The sequence below is a fragment of the Phasianus colchicus genome, chromosome 2 (genome assembly GCF_987193195.1).
Source record: "Phasianus colchicus chromosome 2, bPhaCol1.hap1.1, whole genome shotgun sequence".
NCBI lineage: Eukaryota > Metazoa > Chordata > Aves > Galliformes > Phasianidae > Phasianus > Phasianus colchicus.
In genome coordinates this window covers 82642900-82665462 of record NC_143437.1, presented here as the reverse complement: position 1 = coordinate 82665462, position 22563 = coordinate 82642900, and the positions used below count along the sequence as shown (strand labels likewise).

The 22563-nt window shown below is 35.1% G+C and overlaps 1 protein-coding gene across 9 annotated transcripts in view; it reads left to right on the top strand.

Moving 5' to 3' along the window:
- The window catches only part of COL19A1 (collagen type XIX alpha 1 chain), a 212231-nt gene that overhangs the window by 155107 nt on the left and 34561 nt on the right, over positions 1 to 22563 (top strand). For all 9 annotated transcript variants that reach the window (XM_090136199.1, XM_090136198.1, XM_031610879.2 and 6 more), the window contains 14 exons: positions 5802 to 5855; positions 10256 to 10318; positions 11087 to 11131; positions 11596 to 11622; positions 12558 to 12593; positions 12697 to 12750; positions 13337 to 13390; positions 16049 to 16102; positions 17519 to 17608; positions 17978 to 18022; positions 18118 to 18195; positions 19429 to 19464; positions 19583 to 19636; positions 19721 to 19774. In XM_090136199.1, coding sequence (XP_089992325.1) covers positions 5802 to 5855; positions 10256 to 10318; positions 11087 to 11131; positions 11596 to 11622; positions 12558 to 12593; positions 12697 to 12750; positions 13337 to 13390; positions 16049 to 16102; positions 17519 to 17608; positions 17978 to 18022; positions 18118 to 18195; positions 19429 to 19464; positions 19583 to 19636; positions 19721 to 19774 — 744 coding nt within the window. The remainder of the gene's footprint in view (positions 1 to 5801; positions 5856 to 10255; positions 10319 to 11086; positions 11132 to 11595; positions 11623 to 12557; positions 12594 to 12696; positions 12751 to 13336; positions 13391 to 16048; positions 16103 to 17518; positions 17609 to 17977; positions 18023 to 18117; positions 18196 to 19428; positions 19465 to 19582; positions 19637 to 19720; positions 19775 to 22563) is intronic.

Genomic DNA, 22563 nt, shown 5'->3' with positions numbered 1-22563 from the left:
CAGGTACTTCTGGCATTGCAGCAATAAAGGTTTGCTTTGTATTCTCAGTCTAACTCTTCTAATGCTTTCTCAATTCTCCTTTTTTTTTTTTTTTCTTTCTTCTTTTCTGGTAGCCTAGTTTCTGGGGATTTTTTCCCCCTAGTATAATTGATGTTTGTAGTGAATTTCTGGTACCGTAGTATCATCTGCACATCTTTGGTTAAAAACGTGCGTCACTGTGCCAGAAATGTAGATCTATTGGCAAGTGTTGATTGTGCTTCTTGGATTAAGTGGGACTCTCTGTGCATCTTCTTCCAGGAGTCCTTTTATGTGTGTCATTTTTTTCCTTTGGTGCAAACAAGGCCACAAGTAGCACCCGGGGAGATTTAGATTAAATATAAGGAAAATTTTTTTCTCTCAAAGAGTGGTCAGGCACTGGAATGGCCTGCCCAGGGAGGTGGTGGAGTCGCTGTCCCTGGCAGTGTTCAAGAGGCATCTGGATGAGGAGCTATGAGATATGGGCTAGTGGCTTGGTAATGGGAGGATAGTTGGACTAGATGAACTTGTAGGTCCTTTCCAACCTTGTGATTCTATGATTCTATGATAAATCCCGTGCCCACAAAAGCCAGTCGATGGATACTGTAGACTTTTAAAATCTAATATTATTCCCTTCTGGTTCAGAATTCATGCTTTCTGATGTTGTTTTTTGAGTATCATGCGTATCATTTCACTACTGGAAAGCTGAGATGTGTGCTCTCACATGTCACACTCCAGTGCGCAACAATTTAAGCTGAAAACGAGCCCAAATGGTTTAAATAGAACAGCAGCTCCCTCTAGTGCTTATTGATTCCTTCTTCCCTTTTAAAAAGTCTAGAGAACTGTTTAAAGCTTCTGTAAAATACACTATTCCTTTCTCCCTCAGAAACATTCTGGATATTATGAGTGTGAAATAAAAATCTCAATACCTTTCAAATGTATTTCATACATTTTCCTACGCACATTTTCTTCTAAATCCTATTTTGTGTGGTTCTATATTGAATTCAAAGCGAAGATTTTATGAAACAAAAAAAATTACTCTCTTGGTAAGATGGTATGAGATTCTGAGTACAGCATTTTGATCTCATGGCAGAGCTGAACTGAGAGCTTTCTGCAGTAGTTGCTAACAAAAATATCTGCAGGACTTAGCATCACAGAAGGGGGTATAGCATACCTGTTTTTTGAAGTATTTAATTCATAATTTTTCTAGTTACAGCATCAATACTTTCACTAATTAAATGTATGGAAGGTGTATGAACATAACATTTATATGTTGTTGGCCTAGTGATACACTGGCCAAATTCTTTAGCCTTCTCTTAAGCTTAGGCAAAGCTTAGCCTTCTGCTAAGGAAAGGTCACTTGTGTTTTTACTAGTGAACTAGAAATTCTATTGTGTTTCTAAATTGCATGGCATCTGGCATTGTTTTACATATTTTGGCTGGTCATGGGAGATACTGACACTGAAACAGGATAGTGTAGGACACATTATGAATTTAGTGAAACCTTTCTAAGGAATAGAGTTTATATTTTTGTTTTATTTCAGTAAGTAGGACAGAAAAATATTTTTTTCTGGTTTCTCCACTAAGGGTTAACTTGATCTCTTCTGTTCCAATTTTCTCTGTCTCTGCTGGAACATTTAGGACTGAATAATTTCCATTTCTAAATAGTTCCAATTACCGCAGATCATCAAATTGTTTCAAAAATAAAGAACAGCAAGCTAAAATTGTTCTACATATTCCTACAAGCATAGCAGTATTCTCTGGGGTGAGTCAGAGTAAGATTTCTGCCCAGTGTAACTATCTGGCAGAAGAAAAATACCGTCAACATTATTATTTAAAGCCATGAAGCATATGATTTGGCCAAGTGTCATCTTGTCTAAGAAGCTGTATGTGGCAGAGCATGCAAATAAATGTTGAGTCACCTAAATCATAGGTTAACACACTGCAATCTAGATTATTCATCCTTTTATATCTCTGCTGTTTTCTATCGAAATGTTCAAAGTTACAGAGTTTGCAACCAGAATGACTATACTTCACTTTTCCTGTGTTCCCAGAAGTTTCTTTATCTAAGGATCTGAAGCATCAAATTCTTTATATCAAGAACTGGTTCACCAGGGTTCATCTCCCTTTACAAGGGACTGGACTTCCTGTCTTTATCAATGAAATAATTCTTCAAAGATTAGCATGAAGTCTCCTTAAAGTCTTAAATTGAAATAAGGTTTACTTTTTGTTTGTGTTCCATATGAGGGAGTGGAGAAGTTCACAGCCTACTTGAGTTCCTTCATTTAATTCCATACAATTTCAGTCCCTCTTATTCAATATGTCAGTGCCACCAGAGCAGTTATCTTAAGTAGCCAGCAGTTTGCGTTGGAAATCTCATTTCCTCTGCTTCAGGAAGTACTGTCATTCTACCAATGTTTTGCAAGTGAATGAATGTTATCACTTAATTACAATAAACAGAAAATCAAAGCAGTGGTAAGTGAAAATTGTCAGTAGCATTTCTGGTATTGCTGGACATTCTGCTGCATTTTAGAAATATTATAAATGCCTAAATGGCAGCAGGGGAGTGACAGGCAACGACTGGTCATGTGGTTTGTTTCTATGCATTTAAGTTTTTAAAATTCATATAAAAATGTAATTTATTTAATGTATTCTGTTGTGACAAACAACATCATTCTTTCTTTTGATCTTTGGAATAATTTTCAATGTTACATACCTACACTGATCAGTTCTGTGTTTTTTACATCAGAAAATGGTATTTTATTTTCAGGACTAGGTGTAGACCTGAAATAATTGGATAAAGAGATTACACTGAGTCACTTTCAGTGCTGCAGTCTCATAAATGGCCTGTTGTAGAGGTGCGACCACTGCAATTCGCTTGTTACATGTTTTGCTACATAGACTGAGAAAAAAGTTAAGGAAAGAAAATACATTATGAACTAATGTAATTTCACAGTTTGTTCCTACCTTGACAATGGAGATTACATTTGAAACTTGTTTGTAATTGTCGTAAATAATTAGGAGATATTTTCAGTTCTTATCTATATGCATATATTCTCTGTGTGCTTCAGTTACCTTAATTACAGAACATGATACACAGTATTAAAAATAAAAAAATTTAAAAAACCTACTCAAGTGAGCTTGTCATTGGTATTTCCTTAGGGGAAAGCTTGAAAAACATCCAAAGTGGCAGATTAATGGCAAAATTATCATTCCAAAGGCAAAAATTTCCAAATTTCCTTCACAGTAGTTCTTCAACCTGTGTAAATTTTATTGCTTATTTACTTGCAAACCAGTTTTGCTGGTTTGTTTATCTCCTGTAGAGACTTCAAGAGTGAATTATGCAGCTACATTAGTAGAATGAAACAGTAGGGAATGAAATACAGAGGCTAGAGTTTAGGAAGAGACCCTTGAATAAAATAATTTTCTGTTCTTGTAGAAAATTGTTATTATTTTTATTCATTATATTACAAAAGCTGATGTAATTATTAAATTTATGTCAATTTTTGGAGATGGAAAAGCTAAGAGAGGTGGTTTACCTCTGGTAACCCAAAGCCTGTGACATTGTCAAGAATGCAACCTAAATATGTATTGAGCTCCCCTCAGCTGCCTCAGTCACAAGATAGTTCTGGGGTTTCTTGAGGTTATGTCATTTTCTCAAAACAATGACATGTCAAAAGGGTTCCAATTTTGTCAGAAATGATTTATATGATGCACAGTTAATATCTGAGAGGTCAGAGTTGGTGGTAGATAGAGCATGTGATCCTTCTTTTGTTTTATTATTGCAGCAGACTCATTTTTACTGGTTTTCCACTGCAAAAAAAAAAAAATTGAAGGAAACAACGTGGTAGCAAATGAAAAGGGATGATAATTTCTGATTTTTTGACCATTTGCCACATTAGAGAGTTCCTGTTAAAACCTTCCAGTGTTGAGGTTGAGACATTGAATAAGTATGGAGTGTCATCATGGTTTACTCCCAGTTCTGAACTGTCATCTTTAATATGGATATCAAAGCATAAATTCTGCCTCTAATTGTAGAAATCAGAATTGAGGGAATGTCTCAGTCAAAACATCATGACAATATTTATATTATTTTTCATTGTAAATCAAGAGTGACAATTCACTTCCAAAATAAAATGAATAGAAAAAAAGATGGGCTTATGTCTTTTCCAATGATAGTGAACAAGGAGGAAGTGAAGCAGCTGTAAGGTTTCGTGTGGTAGAAGTAACAAATATACCATTATTACTGTTCAGCAGTAAAACTTTCAGCAATATTTACGCAGATTAATTCTTAGCATTTCAGTATTTTCCTTGGGTCTCTACATGAAATCAGTGGACAGTTTCTCAGTTTTTCTAGAAATACTTTGGAATCCTGGTCCTGTGCTGCCGTGAGTTTGGCAGCAGTTCTTGATCAGGAAGTCTTACCAATAGTATTTTCATCTTGACAAATTGCTGTCATGGGTGAGATGTAATTTGACTTCTGACTTCTTGTAAGAATTTTACAGTGCCTTTAGCTTGAAAATGGGAGAAAATGTCAACAGATTTTTATTCTGAAAGTGTAGAAAGCTGCTTTGCTATTATGATGCGTTCCGGAGTACTTCTGTAGCGAATGCAGTGTGTGTGTAATAACAAGGCTTACAGAACAATTAACAAGGACCTTATGAAAGTATAAATCTGTGATTAAATTCTCTGACTAATCTCCCATGTCTGACACGGAGTCTTACTGATAAGCAGACTCTATTTTCTTAAGGAACAACCCTTTCCAAAACTGAACAAAGTTCAGTTTCATAAAGCAATCTTTAGGGAACATCTACACCAGCTACATTTTTCCTACTAACACAAAAGCTGCAGGCTCCTGTAAATTGTCTGTGATTGTAACACAACAGAACAAGGGTTGCCTTTGTGCCTTGTCTCTGTTAAATGCTGTTCACTCAGACAGATGATTTGAACAGATACTTTTATCTCATTAATGTATCCAAATGTTTCTTACAGCGCCATGAGTGGCTATAGTTCTTATTGAATGATGTGTAAATCACAGCTTTAAGAGAGATACTTTTCTGATTCTTAAATTTACCAAAGTTTTACTTCATAAGATCTTTACTCAACTTTTTGTGTTCTGTCCTGATTCACAAGACCTACAAATCTCATTAAGGGCCTGGTTTGTGGCAGAATATGTCTTAATTTTTTTTTTTTTTTTTTTAATATGTGTATATAGATATCCAACATAAGCCTGCATTATATTAGAAGCATGTTCTCCTTTTTTGAAATTCTAGGTGAAAGTTGTCTGTCTAAACTTGCATAGCCAATAAAACTAGAAAATCTCTCAGAGAAATCTGCCATTCCTCAACTTTCCTTGCAGTACTCAGAGTTAAAAAATCTGACTGTTTAGTCACACCTGAAGCTGCTTCCACATCAAAATTTGTGCTTTGAGTTAGTGAAAAGAATTTTTTAAATGCTGCAGAAGATTCAGCTCATAGCAGAAAAGGTTCCTATTAGGACTGATGCGAATGTCATCTCTGCCTTCTCTGACAGATGGATTCGCTACAAAACAGTTGCCAGTTTTCAAAACTCGAAGATTTTGAAACTGATTGTTCTTCTCATTGTGCCTAGGGGAAAAAAAAAAAAAAAAAAAAAAAGATATAATGAGTTTACAGAAAATAATTTATTGTGGAAGCAAATCAAAATCAAAATTTCTTTACAGGAACAGAGCTCTCTTCGAGTACAGGTAGGTAAACATAACATTAGTTAAATTAAAATGATCTTCTGATACATGTTTCTTCCTTACAGGGCCCTTCTGTACTAGAAGGAATTCTGGATTCATTGAACAAACATTATAATGAGGTATGGAAATTTGAGTTGTCTGTCCATGACTGTGTGCTTAATAGCTAAGAAGCATCTAAGATAGAAGTGACCATAATTTTCATCTTTGCAAACCACATTCCAAATTCACCCAAAAAGTAGATCCTTCCCCTTCTCCCTACTCCCCTTCTGCACCCCTCCATAGGCTCAGTCTGCAATCAGTTTGCATACCTACTATGTCATCTATCCTGCTGCCATATGTCTTATCTCCCACATCTCATACTCCTCTATTTTTCACTGCTGTAACTCAGAAAGGAGGAAGCTGGACCACCCAGCTGTTAGTATGAAGCACTAGCTCCCCAACTCTAAACATAATTGATCTAAATCATGTGTGACATTTCTTCTTTCTTTCTCTAACCTGACATGATCCTAAGAATAGAACAGAAAGGCAAGGAGGTAATTAAGTGAGGTCTGCTAGAGATCTGTAAGAATTGTCCATATGCATATATTGTAGACTAATAAGAATATTATCTTAATTACATGACATTTTACAACTAGAAGCACTTCATAGAAAGATGTTAAAATAGCACATGAGCTGCTATTTTCTCCTTTAAACTCTTACACAGATATTTCAGATCATTTATGTAGTTGTAGTATCTGCCATTGTAAAGCACTGTGATTCACAGATCATGCAAGCTTTCTTAATTGGTGGTGAAGTGAGCACATAATTTATCTGAATAAAAAGCCATATTTCATTCAAAAGCTTATAAAGAATTATTATAGGAATTGCTTAATACAGAGGCTAATCTGTGTTTCCTGCTTTATGTTGTGCATATCAAACCTGGAAGATATTCAACTCCTTCAATGTTGAAATGCATAACTATGAAAAGAAGGTGAAATCAGACTATTTTTATTATATAACATATCCAGATGAGTACAAAAATCTTTTTCAGGGAAAAAAAAAAAAAAAAAAGATTCTGGAGTGAAATTCATGTCAAACATATTTTGCGTTTTTCACTGACATGATATCTCTGATATTTATGGTTTTTAATCCATTCCTAATCAGGCTATAAATTTAGAGCTTGGATTAAGAATTAAGTATGATTTTGTATGCTGTCTTGGATATTTTAATTTTCTATATTTGTTCTACCATTTCACATGTATGTGTCTAAGCTTTATTTACTCTGTATTTATACTTTTTGTTTTTTTCACTGGTTTCTTTTTCTCACCAAAGACAGCTTTCACTGAGAACAGTCCCATTTTCCCTGTCAATACCATATTTACTGTAGCTCATTCTCTACCTCTGGCCTATTAATCTTTTTAACCCTGAGGGTCCCTTTAAGGTTAATTCTGTATCAGGGAATACAAACCCTGGGGATCTTCAGGAACTCATGAGCATCTGTCTCCAAGAACCCCATTTCTTGTCACTGCATGGCTATAAGTGTTCCTAAGGTGTCTTACATTTCCTAATTAACAATCTTCTGGAAAAACGTAGACCAGCTGCTCTGTGTCTGTAAATTAATTGTCTCATAAATTCTGAACCGCTAACCAACATTCCTCTTCCTTCAGCTGTCTAGTTTGAAGATTTTAATGACTCTGTCATGAGCAATTAACTGTTCAACAAGGAAGTGCTAAGATTTCATTTCAGAGGAGAGAGATGATGGCTTTCTGATTCAAGTAGCAGGTTTTAAATACACAGGCTTTTTTATAACTACATGTTCAGATCTTGCTAAGGTCAACTGAAGTCTCCAGCTGCAACAGCAAACATGTTAGTTTCTATACAGTTTATGATGGGAATGGGATATTCCCATCAAGGAGGTCATCAGAGACATGTCTACTTTGCCACTGATTTTTTATTTAGGCAGATGTATGCAACATTAACTTCCCCCTAATTTTTTTTTTTTTTTACACTGTTGCATACTGTGGTGAGCGTTGATTTTGTTCAATGAATCTCAAAGGTACCAAGCAATCTTTCTTGTTCAAGTATATAATTTCCAGTGTGCTTTGATTGTTAGCATTTATGAGATGATATTTCATTCAGAGGTTTTTTGAGGTTTTCTTATACCATGGGGAAGTTTTATCTTATTGTAACATTTTATGTGTATTTTCAAGGATCTCACAGGCATTTTTTTGCGGAGTTTTTTTAATTGCTTAGATTGTGACCATATTTTTATAGCTATAGAGACTTTAAAATCAGATTTTTCTGAGAGTGTTAGTACAGCTTCTTTTATTGGTATTTCTAGAAGTCGTGACAAACACTGCCAGCAAGAAAGGTGGGAAATCAATGAGAGATGAACTGAAGTCTTATCATAAATTAAAATAATCTTTTTTTTCTGTCTTTTCTCTGTCTTTTTCTGAGCATATTATCTGGTTCTTAAGTCTTTTGCATTTCTTCTGATTTTTGTATGGTACCAATGAATTGCCATGATTGCAGTGTATTTATACAGTTCATTGCAACTAAGCTTCTTCTGGCTTAATATTAATCAATGTATCAAGTAAGGAGGCTATTGTCCACATTTTCAGATGTGTGATTTTTTGAACTATGCATATAAAAAAAGAGTACTATGAATTGAATTCCTGATTTACAGGAACAAGTTGTGCTGAATGGCAAACTAAATACATCAGTCTTTCTTTAATGAAGGTGAGGGGAATCTGCTGAGGATAATTAGGGGCATTGATCCCTAGTGGCGTGGGAGACAGTGCTGGAGTATTTTTTTCCTCTTCATTCTTCCTTTGTGACTGTTCTTATTTTCATATTTCTTCTTGTGCTTTTATATTCCTTCCTTCTGTGCTTTCACTGTATTTACAGAGATGCTTTGCATGCATTTGATACCTGCATTTTTTTTCATTTGTTATGCCAGAAACTGTTTCTGCCCTGCTCTGTATCTTATGTTTCTTCTTTGGTGACCTGTGAACGATGATTCATGCTGTGTGTTTACATGTTCTCAGGCCTCTGTTATCATCCTTCGCTTGGGCTTTCAAAGCCTCCTTATGTCATCTTTTTAATTTACTTTCTACCATGCTCAGGTATAAGGTCACTTCAGTCAACCCTGCTTCTAGACATCTTTAGAAAGGGCATACAGATCAATTTAATCTGAAATGTTCGCCAGCATACAAAAATGAAACAACAAAGCAAAACAACTGAAACTACATCACAATCTGCTCTGGAAATTTTTCAGAATTACGCATTGATTTGTGAATAATTCATCTTTGCTTTCTGATGGCTTTTTCTTCAGCATATTTTTCTTGCATTTAGTGAATGACTATAAATATGCAAAGAGCATAAAAGCAGCTTTTTGTTTGAATACTTTTTATATTTCTTTATGTATGCAAAAGAAATGCACAAGTCAGAATAAATCATAATTTATAGCTTACACTTATATAATGGCAGGAAACCTGGGCTGTTCGAGGTTAAGCAGTAGTCAGCTTCTACTCAACAGTCCTCATGTTCCCTCAGTATCTGCCTCTTCCTCTGGAGCTGTTTTTTGTAATTAGCTTAGTAACTGTTACAAACCCTAACACTGCAGGAGATCCATCAGGACCTTAATGTTTATTAAATAACTGAATTGTATTCAATTTATGTTCAGCTATATTTCAAAAATGTTAATAGAGTGTAAATCTATTTACATTCATTGTAATACTTCCCTTTTCACAAAGAAACCAGAAAATGGCAAGGGAAATTGACTTGCTTAATATTCCCATTCAGCATAGTGGCAGATGTTTTAAGGCTTAGATTCCTTCAGTCCAAACCAAAGCTCATTTTTCAGGGTCGCTATTTTTGTAGCTTTTTTCATTGTCATTAAAAGAAAACATATTCCCTGTAGGTAATCTGAGCCTAAGCTTTGTAAAGATGTAACTCTTTATTTTGTCTTACACTGTGTCTTTACCTTGTGCAGAAGAATAAATAGGTGCAGTTCAAAAGTGGCTTATAAACATAAAACCTGAACTCCTGTTCCTTAGATCTGTTTTCTATGAGAAGCAGTGTGTTGAGAAGAAGTCTGTTGAACACATTAATTCCCTCTTTCTGTCTCATTGCTGTAATAGAAGTCCATGCTGCTCAGACAAAAAAGGCTTGTGTTTTTGTCATAGTTATGTTTGTTGTTCTTTTCAAACATACTTGAGAAAAGAACTGTAATAATTAACATAAAAATATATTATTGCACTAATTTAAGAGGAAAAAAAATCACAAATTTGCATAGTGATATTCAGCATAGATATTTGCCTCATGCTTTTGTATGTGATCTGCAAATGTGAGTGGAATATGAATGCATGAAAAAGTATGTGTTGCTGCAATACATTGCTTACATGGGACTGTAGTATTCTTCTCTGACAGTAAATTAGGAGTTCTGGGTTTATGTACTGGTAAATTGAATGCAATTGTTATGATAACAAAATCCTAAATCAATGTTGACATGTTTTTTTGTTATGATATTTCTTCCCAGAGTGATACAAGACTAATAGGATTACTTGGGACCCCTGGATCTGAAGGCCAAAAGGGAGAAATTGTAAGAATTTTGGATGAAATTTGGAGAGATTTTGAAACTGCTATCTAACCTGTCTGTGCCACCTTTACCATAGTATATCTAATTTACCACAATGGTCCTTGAAGGAACAGATTTTAGACATGTCACTCTTTGATTGGTGTAGTCCAATGTCCAGATGGTATGCCATCCTGCAGGTATTGCATGTAAACCTCTGCCCTCTAATCTGTGATAGCCAAAAAGGGAAAACACAGGAAGAATTATGTGTGGCTACCATAGCCCTGTCTGAGAAGAACTGAAATGAGATGGCCTGCCTAATAGGGGCAAAAGCCTCCAAATAACTCAAAATTCAGGTAATATTTTAATAGTAAATCATGACCATTAAAAGTAGTTTCTCTCTAACAAAGGAATTTACTATACCAAAAACACTATCAGCCTATAAGAATTACATAGAGGTCAAATTCTGACCATATGATATTATATTGTCTGTAGGCATTTGTCCTGTTTAATCAGTGGAATTATTTTTTATCAGTTGTCTGCTTTTAAATTTGGAAGAAGAAAAAAAATAAAAGCACTGTGACTGTCAGAGCACTGAGAGCAGTTCTTATTGAGAAGCCTACAGATCTACTGTAGAATGTAGTTTAAATAAATTTGGAGCTGTTTCAATCACCATTTTCTATTGCAGTAAATGTTAAGATTTTGTGCCCTATACAAAATAGAGTATAGATGAAATACACGAGAAGTTTTTCTGTTTGTTAGAATAAAAAGATTTCAAATATATTTTGTTTAAAGGGTCAGAAAGGAGAAATAGGAATGCCAGGTGCAAAAGGTGAAAAGGTAAGTTAATTCATTATTTCTGTGTATGCTAGAAAGTGTCTGAATGCATGGATCAAATCTTGGAGAATGTACTCAGTGTCAAGAGAAAGTTATCTAGGCTTGGGAAAAGATGTCAGCTTCTGTTGTTCTACCTTGAGAAAATACTTACATATGCAAGTAAACTTCACTGTTCCAGCAGCTCACAACAGTCCTAATTTTGCTATTCAGTAACATCTTTAGTTCAATAACATTTCATTTCAGCTGAAGTTTTCTAAGTGTTTTTACTGAGGAATAGATGTGTATGGATATGTATCTCTCACAGAAACTATTGCAGTTCATATATTTATATGTTATATATTTTATATAGGTTAAAAAAAAAAAAAAGAAGCATTGTTTCAAGAGTTGTTCACCGAAAACAGACACACATGTACTGTTTACTGATTGAAAATAACCCTTTGTTATCATTTCCTTTATGCTTTTCATAGGGAGAAAAGGGGTACAAGGGAGATCCAGTGAGTATAACTACACTTTTAGTTGTCTGTGGGAATAATTTACATTTTATGTGGTTTGTTGCTTTTTTTTTTTTTTTTTTGTATGGTGTTCACATAGCAATTCTTTTATTTGTATACTTCCATTAGATTCAGTGATTTTATATCATAGCATGTTTATCATTTCCTTACACATGCATCAAATTCAAACCGGTTATAAATAAAACACTGAGATGTGGCACAGTACCCAGTTTTTCACCATTTCTGTTGAGACAGATGGATTGTCAGTTGTTACTGTCCCTGAACTGAGCTTAAACTACACACTTTTTTTGTTCCCTGAAGGTTTTTTCTCTCTTCCATTTATTTCACAAAACCATGTGTGGGCCATTATTTTAATGGTTCCCATAGTGTAGCATTTAACAGTGGGCAGTACTTTTATAGCCATTTTATGTGTTCATAATTTCTCACTATTTCGAGGAGTTATTTTAAGAACACTTATTCTTTAAGTGACTGTTTACATGTGTTGCTTTTTTAAATTAACTATCGTCCTCTCTTGTGACATTGGGTAGAAGCTTGTTATATTTTTTCATACACAACTGAAGGTTGCTTAGATACTTCTGATAAACATATTGTAATAACCAAAATAAGGCACGCTGTAATAATGCATTGTTTTGGAGATGAATGTTATGTCACAAGTAGTGATTTATTGGGAAAGAATAAGCTTTGACTGGAGAAGATCTCAAGCGAACAATTCAAGCAATTTTCTTGAAACCTCTTGTAAAACCTGCAGGCAGAATTAGTTTGAAAGAGGAAAGTTTCCACAGGGCATCGGAAATTCTTTAATTCTCTTCTCAATAATTCTTAAGTTTGCAACTGTAATATTTTAGGGTAGAGAGTTGAATTATTAGTTGATCTTAGTTTAAGTTTCAACTTCTTATGGTCATATTTGCTGTTTTCAGGGAGAAATTGGAATGGAGGGATCAAAAGGAAATAAGGTATTTTTTTTTACTAGTACACACTAAATACATTTCTACTATACGTATCTGGTTCTGAGAAACGTAATAATAAAGCTGTTATTTTCTCAAAAAATATCATTAGGGTGAAATGGGAGACCCCGGACCACCTGGTCTCATCGGAAATCCAGGATCTAAGGTATGTGAAAAGTATCTTTGTAGAATTAACTTAGTAACTACAGACTTTGTTGTATGCTGTGATTGAATTTCATTATATGCTTATACCCAAGCTCTCTAGATCATCAAAAAGAATCACAGGTGATGTAGATGGGAATCCACAGACCTGTGGTCATAAAAATGTTTCTCTACTCAGTAAACTCCTTAGACTGGAGTATAAGCATAAATAATAATAAGTATATGCATTATAAGAGACAAAACAAGTTGTAGTCTTTCTAGAGAACATAGACATAGAAGTAGCTCTTGAATTATGTGGCAGTTGCTCATTCTCTTCTCAGAAAAGAGCTAATGAGGCAGACTAGAGCACTAAAAGACTCCAGAATATAGAAAAAAAAATGGGGATGCAAAGCAGAGATAAAAAGATGACTTGATGCAAACCCTAATGATCCTTTGGATCTCTACAAGCCTCTTGCAGATGGTATAAAATATGATGGTGACCTAGGTTTCCATAGCAGTAACAAGTTATTTCAGTAGCCTGCACCTGAAAGTATGCATTAACTTCCAAAGTGATGACTTTTATCTCAAGCGTGCACAATATCATCTTACAGGGACTGCAAGGACCTCCAGGACCTATAGGACCCAGGGGAGAGCCAGGAGAAGTTGTATGTATTGTGTAATTTCATCAAACTGTGTAAGGGTGGCATGTGAGCAATTAGCTAGTCAAACAGTGACACACAATACATTATAGGCCCTCCTCTCTTGAGTGGCACTATAGAAATCAGCTGCCAAAGCTGACAGTGAGGTTCTGAGCCTCAGCATAAAGTTCTGTGATTTGCTTGTGTTCTTTCCGTGCTCATGTTACCGTCTGCATGAATATGTGAGAATGGTGATACTATTTTTTTGTTTTTTTAATTCACAGTTAATTAACTCTACAAAAATTTCTCTTACCTCACATGATTAGGTGAAAACTGAATATCTCTGGCAAAATGTAAAAAGTATTGTAAACATAAGCTGGAAAAACAGTGTGGAGCAAAATGAGAATAAATAGGGAAAGTAAGAGTACTCCAAGGATTAAAGCACATTGTGTTCTTTATTTTTTCTGTCTATATTTTCCAAATATCCTGATTTGATTTATTTCTCATTAAAAAAAAAAAGGGCAAAGATTAATAAGAGGATCAGAATTTAAAAGAAAGCATTTATTGTCTTAACATTTAGACCAAATTTATGAGCAAAACTCGTTCAGAACCAGACTCACCCTTTACCTAATTCTTTTAAAACAGGAGCAGTATTAAATCTTTTAACAGAGTAGAGATATTACTTGGCAAGAAATTAATAGAAAACTCTTTTATTGAATTACTGTTAAATTACTAAAATACTCCTGTAGAGAATGGAAAAAGAGATTAATTTTACGATTGTCAATTGGTATTCCAAATGAAATGTATAGAGACTTGCTGACAGTCATAAAGCACTGAAAGTCATTTATGGCTGCTGTTGGTGAAAAATAGCTTCAATAGGGAACACTGACAGGCAGATTGTATGTGTGTTTGTATGCATGTGACAGTATCAAAACCTGAACCTCTCAAATTAGAAAGGTACAACTTGCTCAATGCAATGGTAGGATCTGCTTTTAAATTCTGATAGCACCTGTACTAAACAAAAGTGACACAAATGGGTTCTTCGGTTAATAGAGATATAAGAGAGACTCACCAGTGTGGAGACTGATCATCAGTTGCACACATATATACTACTTGGACAGAAACAATCAAGGGGTGAGAATACCAGGAAGAAGTAATGTCAAAAAAGAAGAGCTCGTGAGAAGAAGAGCTGTGCTCAGATGGAAGATCTTGGCTGGAGTAATGGTTCTAGAAGCCAGTGAATGCTGTGGAGATCAGGGAGATGCATGGAAACATTTGTTAGCAAACACTCTGGGAACTTAACCACTAGGACTGGTAATGAAGGCAACTTGCTGCCCAACCACCTTGAATGAATAGCATTCTCCTTGATGGAAAGGAAGGTCAACAACTAATGAATGAAACACTAACAGAGGAACAAGTGAGTGAGAGTGTGAAATAATCGAGAATGACAAAAGCTCTCATCTCAGCCGTACTTACACCCCAATATCCAGATGCACTACAGGCTGTCAAGTGATGTCAGAAGCAGGATACAGACACTTTGAACCATGAGACCACGGCCTGTGGAATCCTCCAAGAGGAGTGTGTACATGTACATGGACACCATGTCTGCTCTACAGTCAATAAATTTAAACTTGCATATATTTTTTTAATGATTTGGTATAAGCAGAATGTTCTTCAGGTATCTTTTTTTTTTCTTTTAATTTAAAAGACTGGTTGTAACAAGTGGCTGTCTATATTAAGGACAGAATACAGCAGAGAGAGTGAACACAGATGCTGAATCCTCATTGTTGGCATGGATATGTCATCATACTTCATATACAGATGTTTATAAATCTATGTTTTCCACTGTGAAAACAGTAAAAGCAATATGTATTTCTGTGTCTTTCTCAGAAAGGTTGTTTTCCATTTGCATTTAAACACCATGCTTAGATGTGACTATTTGATTTCATCAGTTTTTGACATTTACTATGGAAGTAAAAAAGTTTGATACAATAATTGGCTGAATAAAATAGAAGAGTTATGACAGAAGTTTCTTGTATCTATTCAAGCATAGTAAGAGAATCAGCTATTGATTTAACCTTCCAAAGTATTTGAATAGTTTCTGTTTGTTTTGTTTTATCTCATTTCATTGTATTTATAAGAAATCTTTCATAAAAGGGCAACAGAGTTAAAATGTGAAAGGTCACAAGAAGATTTAGAAATTATGAAAGAATATGCGGGATTAATTTACTGAGGCTTTTAAGAAATAAGAATGCATCATGAACTACACTCTTCTTCATGGTTGAAAAAGATAAGAGACATCTGTTACTTAAAACTCAAGTTGGTATCTACAACCAGCTACCATGAAAAAAAGTTGATTTCCAAGACGTGGGAACATTTTGCAATAAAAGTAAAAGAAAGCCTCTGCAGTTCTCTCCTGAAAGGGTCCAGGAAATAATGTTGATTATTAAGTATTGATCTAAAGAAGAAATGATTCAGAAATGTTCTTAATGAAGCATTATTTAATTTGTACTCTTTAGCATTATGGGTCAGTACATTAAATACAGTACAGTAAATAATCTAGTCTAAACTCATTTTCATCTGTAATTTTAGATTTGAAGAGAATAGATATAAAAATGTTCAATTTTATTTATATATATACTCTTAAATATTTTATCATTTTTATTATTATTGTATTAATTCCAGGGCTTACCAGGAGAGCATGGGTTGCCAGGAATGCCCGGAGTTAAAGGAGAAAAGGTATATACTAACTGTTCTTAATTAAGATTGGTATAGTAGAGGCTATTAGACTGTCTTGTGAAGACTGTTTCAATTCATCTGTAGTGCATCTGTGCAGCAGCTTTATGAATTGCTTTAGAAGTGTACAAGCAGCAATTGCCGTCTCCATGGTTATATTGCAGGCCAGTTTGTCAACCCAATTGCTCTTCAGATTCATAATTTAAGTATTATTTCAAGAGAGGTTAAGTTGGACTCTTAACAATAAAAATGTGCCATGCAGAAATACCAGTTTAAGTTCTGACAATAGGATACCCTCTCAGTGTTGTGCCCTAACGAGGCTAATGTCTAAAATCATGCTTCATGGCCAGACTTATTCATCTTGGCAGAGCACTGAGGCAGACCTGAGCCAAGTCTGGGATCTCTTTATGGCATTGTGTTGTGCTGGGTAGACAGCCTCTTGGTTGGAATTCAGCTTCATCAGCAAGAGTTATGTGTGTGTATATGCTGTGTGTAGGGAGGGGGAGAAAAGATACTGTACAGGCACACTGTGAGCTATGTGAAGTGTTATGGTATTTACACATCTTGGGATACAGAGGAAATTAATAAAATCATTTAACAACTTCAAGAAAAAAAAAAAAAAGCAAGCTGATGAAGAGGCAGGAGGGAAAATAATTGTGGAATAACAACAAAAAACATACTTTCAAAATGAGAAGTAGTGGAAACAGAAAGAACCACAAACAGTTATGCAGCAGCGTGGACAACATAATAAAAGGCACAGATTCACATGTGTAAGTAGGAGAAGTTGTAGAGATTTGGAGCAAGACGTGCTGCATGCACTGAAATGAGAAGTGTGAACAGGAGTACAGTGAAGAGGGATAGAGAAAGAGGGAGTGAGTCTGACATTCCTACACTAGAAAATCATCAGGGCTTAGTGACAATCTGCATTTTGGGGAGCTGGGGACATAAGAAATGTAGATCAGATAAATTACAAGCATGGAAAATTGAGAAGATGTGGTTACTGTTATGGGTGCTATGGTCCATGCCTCTTTTTCTGTAACTTCTTGAAGGAAATATATTTTTGATAGAAAATTGAAGCTTTAAAATATATTTTCCATACATACACATGTAGCACTTTCAGAAGTTTGTTGATAGCTGTGAATAATGCACTAGGAGAACAACACACAGGATTTTCCTACCTCCTGAGAGCTGAGTTCTTATAGATGCAGGGAGCAGAACCTCTGTGGAATTAAATGTGATAAATTTGATAAATCTATGGTAATGATTTTGATAGGTGCATAGCCTCACTTACTTACAGTTGTAGGTTATGAAATGCAGGGCTGTATAAAGCTTTGCAAATTTTCTTTGTCCGTTCTTTCTCAAAGTACATTCTAGGATAATCTTGATAATTTTGATTCATGATTCATATTTATCTTGTAGGGTGACCCTGGTGGAATCATGGGACCTCCTGGACACCCAGGTCCAAAAGGTGAGGTGGGGCCTCCTGGACCAAGTCTCCCTGGAAGACCAGTAAGTCTGTGATTTGAAAAAGTTTTTGTGGCTTTGTTTCTTGTAGGGATAACTGTTAAAGAATTTTCATTGTGTAGTGAAAACAATGCAGTAAGAACAAGTAATTTTCAGATGTGATTTCAAACTTGAAATATATATTATAGTGTTATTGTGAGTACATTAAAATATATAGTATTATTAGTGGAAGATCTACAAGGGATCCTAGTGACAGTACTATTAACAAGGAAGGCTTATGTAAATCTACCATAGTTTACTCATAAAGGCTGACTAGTTTTGGCAGTAAGATTCACCTGGTCTCTTTCATTTCAAAACATAATTTGTGTTTTCTTGTTTTTCTTGCTGTGTTGTTGTTGTTGTTTTTTTCCCTAGGGTTCCGCTGGTATTCCTGGAAACCCAGGTCCACGAGGACCAAAGGTATAAAAAGTTATTACTGCTTCTGTAAATACAGGATAATAAACTAGTTTGCATTTTCAGACCTGTTTTAACTGAAAGCCTTGTAACCTTCTTAGGGAGAAAGAGGACTGCCTGGTCTACAAGGAGCCCCTGGAGAGACAGGGCCTCCTGGAATAGGCATTCAGGGATCACCAGTAAGTATACCAGTGCCCAGAATTTGGGCTTCTCACTGTGCATCACTGAGAAACTGTAACATGAACTCCATTCTGACTCAATTCACGGCTCAGCAACTTTTCCCTTTATCTAGACCCACATAAATCTAGTGCTCACTGAAAAGTATAAGCCTAAAGAAATGAGAGAATCCATGGCTATATTACTGGCAAACCAGTAGTGATGTTGACACACTTTCAGACTAATTGTGTTTGTTTCTAAGCAGCCATCGGTTGCAGTTGTCAGCAAAGTCCAGAGTGAGTAGTGGTACAAGAAAAAAGGTTTATTCTACACTGCACGTGATGGTATTTTGAAACCCATGCCAGAACTGGAAGAGACAAATACACATGGAAAAGATGTGGGAGGCTTTACATCAGCTCTTTCAAGCTTTGGCACTTGTGATAACTGCTAATTACAAGCTTAAATCTACTGTTTATAAACAAGAACCTTACAGTGTCCAGATACTATGTCAGGAAATAGTGAAGTTCTCATATTATACAGCCTTCCTCATGCATCTCTATGCAGTTTAAATTCAAACACAAAACAAGTTGGTATCTAAATAATTCAAACTAAATAAAACTTGTAATAACTGTTTCAAGTATTTAGTTTGTTTCTCGATTTTCTTTCTTTCTAGTGCCTTTAAGTAATATAACATCTACACTGTCTGTGGATTGTTCAATAAAAAAAAGTACTCATAGAGATTGAAGATGTTATTGCATGAGTTCTACTGTGGTGAATTGGGTAATCTCTCATCAGACTAGGCCAGTATACTCAAGCAGTACATTTCAGTTTATTAGCAGGACTCAGAGAGGAAAGGTTTGAGAAAAGAGATTGGAGATTTATGCTGAAATTTGAATTTAAATATAATTTAAAATAATTTGTTCAGATATATATTTTCATTCTCAATTATGTTTAAATAATCTAATTATTTTTTACTCAACAGTTTTTTTTATCTTATGAATTGCTGAAAACACATTTTACCACAGATAATTCTTATTTGCCATTACTTGCCCTTAAAATCATACCCCAGAAAAATCATGATCTCTCTAATTTAGGTAAAATTAGATCCGTATTTAAAGCCAAACTTTACGACCAGTGTTTCTTGCAATGTGAACTGAGCCATTATCCCATACTGAGTGTATTTTTTAATCGACTTTATCTCCCTTGTCCCCAAAAGGGTAGGTACTGATTATTCATTATTTGGTGTTTTCTTATAGGGTCCTATAGGGCCAACTGGATCTACAGGCATCCAGGTAGGATACAAGCTTTCTCTTTAAGATGAAAGCAAAACAAAACAAAGCCATTACTTTAAAGAGATTTACAGTAAAAGGAAAGTGTTCTTAAATCTTAAAAGACTTTTCCTGCTTTTAGGGCCCTAGAGGACCTCCAGGATTACCAGGAACTCCAGGTACCCCCGGTATTAATGTAAGTACCTGTCTATGTGCAGTAAAAAGTAATTTTTTCCTCTGTCAATGATTTAAGGCTGCCACATTTTCAATTTATTTCTAGGGCACTCCAGGAAGAGATGGAAAGCCAGGACTACCAGGCCCTCCAGGCGATCCAGTATGTATATGTGGAAAGCTTGTATAGTTGCTTTGGTGAGAATATTTTAATTTTAAAGGAGATGACCGGGTAAAGCCTGAAATTCCAATTTCTTAAATTAATTTGATTAATCTAGAATTATATCCGTTGTTGTTGTTGTTTACGTTTACGTGATTTTATTGCTGTATGAATTAATGTTATGTTGACTTCAATGGGATAAATGCCCTGTTTCAGATCTTATCTGAATGTTTGTATACTAGCACTTCTGCCAGGCTATAACTTGGCACCATGTTCCTCGGCCTCAGAAGGAGTTCTGTGTAATGCAAATTTTCAGAAGCAGACCTTGATTAATTCCTTTGAAAGAATGAGAAAAAAAAAAAAAAGTTTTGTATTCTGAAGCTAATTTTGCTATGCCACAGAAGGAAGATAATAATTTTCAAAGAAATTCTGAGATGCCAGTCTTTCATGTGATATGTTCCCTCTAACAATAATGAAAAAGTAAGTTTTAGGGGAAAAAATGTTCTGATCCTTTGATATACTTTAGATATTCATCTCCTCTTGGATATAATATGCACCAGTGTTACGGTTTTATGATTTTGTGAAGTCTAACTCTGCAAGATCCAAAAGATCTACATATGCCTCAGGCCAAATGGTACCATTAGACATTACTGAGGATTATACATGGGAGTCAAGACAGTCCCATGTGCATGTTTGCTGAGTTTGCAAATGGAGACTCTTCAGTCATTATTCCTGCTCCTATCTTGAGCCCTCACAGCTACTTTAGAGCTTTCAAAAAACAAACTTTTGTCTAGAAAAAAATGCTTGCTGAAGCTTTTATAATGCCAAACAACATTTTCCAATTTTCCTGAGCTATTTTTAGAATATATTCCATTAGCAGAATAAAAGCCAACAGTTAGTTGGAAGAAACCAAAACTAGAGTTTAATCTTTAAAAAAGATTACTGAACTCATGTGTGATCTTGTTTTAGTATAATTTAGTATTTAGTTAAATGCATAATTAAAAAAAAAAAAAAAACTAAAACAGTGATGTTCAGTGATATTAATGCTTATATATATATATTTAAAAGAAAATAAAACCTCACATTTGAATATTTGCCCTTTGGCAAAATCTCCTTTCCTTGCCAAGGTGTGAATTTGGCCTTCTCACTGAATTAAAGGCAGTGGCCTCAGTCTGTTTGTGGCTTAAGGTAACAGTTCTTCAGATACCTGACTATTGTATGTATTCTTCAGATGCAGAGACTTAATTTATGTCTTAGGAGTGATTTACATCTCCAAGTGTTCAGTGATGCAAATCTCATGCAGGGATTTCCAAGCTGGTCTGCAGACTACTGACAGCCTGAAGAGCTGAGGGCTTTTAACAGCTGCAGGAATGCATTAGGCAGTAAAATAAACAGTACTTTCAATTAAACATTTGATGGTACAGATGCACAGCAGTCCACAAGTATGCCTAAGAACTGAGAGCAAGGAGCTTATTGAAGAGTAAACTAGTCACAAAATCACACAAAGATTTTGTCTCAGAGAGAACAGCTTTCTAAAAAATAAATAAGTAGACAGGCTGGGATCTAGCCATTATGCATGCATTGATCATCTGGGCTCAGAATGGTGCCATTGGCTCCTATATTATCATTAGTCAATGGAACAAGCTTTTCTGGTTGAATGATACAGTTTCGACTACATGGCTGGACCATTCCTCCTATTTAAATCATGTCTGCAGCAGTTCTTGAGCATACAGCAGCAGTTCCAGTGCTTTAAAAGGCACTTGACAGCATCTGTAGCTCCCAGAGGACTAAGATCATCAAGCAAAAGCAGCGAGTATGGAAATAGAACTCAAGTCAGAAAGATTGAGATATAAGTGATCTGCTGTTAGGAATGGATGTAAAACCAAGAAACATGCACTCTGAATGCAATTACTAGAACAACATGTCCAGTCTTATAATTAATAATCAAGGAGATCAAATTACAGACTCTGCTGAGAAAGCCAAGTAATTCACTTGCTTTTCATCGTCCACTGAAAAAAAAAAAAAAAAAAAACCCTGTGTTTTGGAAAATACATTATATTAATCTTAGTTAATTTAATTAAAAAAAACCAGTTAGCTAAAGATTTTTAGTTACAGCATGAATAGCTGGTGAAATTCACCTGAGGGATGAACAAAGAAGTCTCTAAGGGATTAGCAGTTACCTTTGAGTATTCTGAGAAAGATGGGGCTTTTGAGGAATGGAGAAGTTGAATGGAGAGCATATCTTTGTTGAACGAGAGAGAGAAAGGAACCTAAGTATAATAGATGAGTTGAAACAGGCTTGATTGCTTTAGATATATATATATTTTTAATTCTAAATACTGATAAGAATGATTACATGAATACATACAAGAATGCTGGCATTATTTTGTTAAGAATCAATCACGGAATAAATAATAGTTCCATTTCTGAAAGGTTAACTTTCTTGGGAAGGACGTGGAAATGGTGCTATTGTGTATCTTGACTTGCTTAAAACTTTGAAATTGTCCTCATGATGTTTTCATAAGGAAGCAAAAAATGCTCTGGAAGTAACTGTCATATGGTTAGTGCTTATCAAAAATATAGATATCAGTGTCTATCAGCAGACATTTGTAGAACTCTGAAAGAAAGGTCTCTCCCATGCATGGTTCTTTTCCATGTTTCAGTTTTATTTGGATAAGTAGATACAAACTGCCATTGAACTGGAAAAGATTGCTTAGGTTTTAGTAGAAAAAACAGTGTCTAAAATTCAGAGAGGTCAGCAAGATGAAACTTGAGACAATGAGTATAAAGGA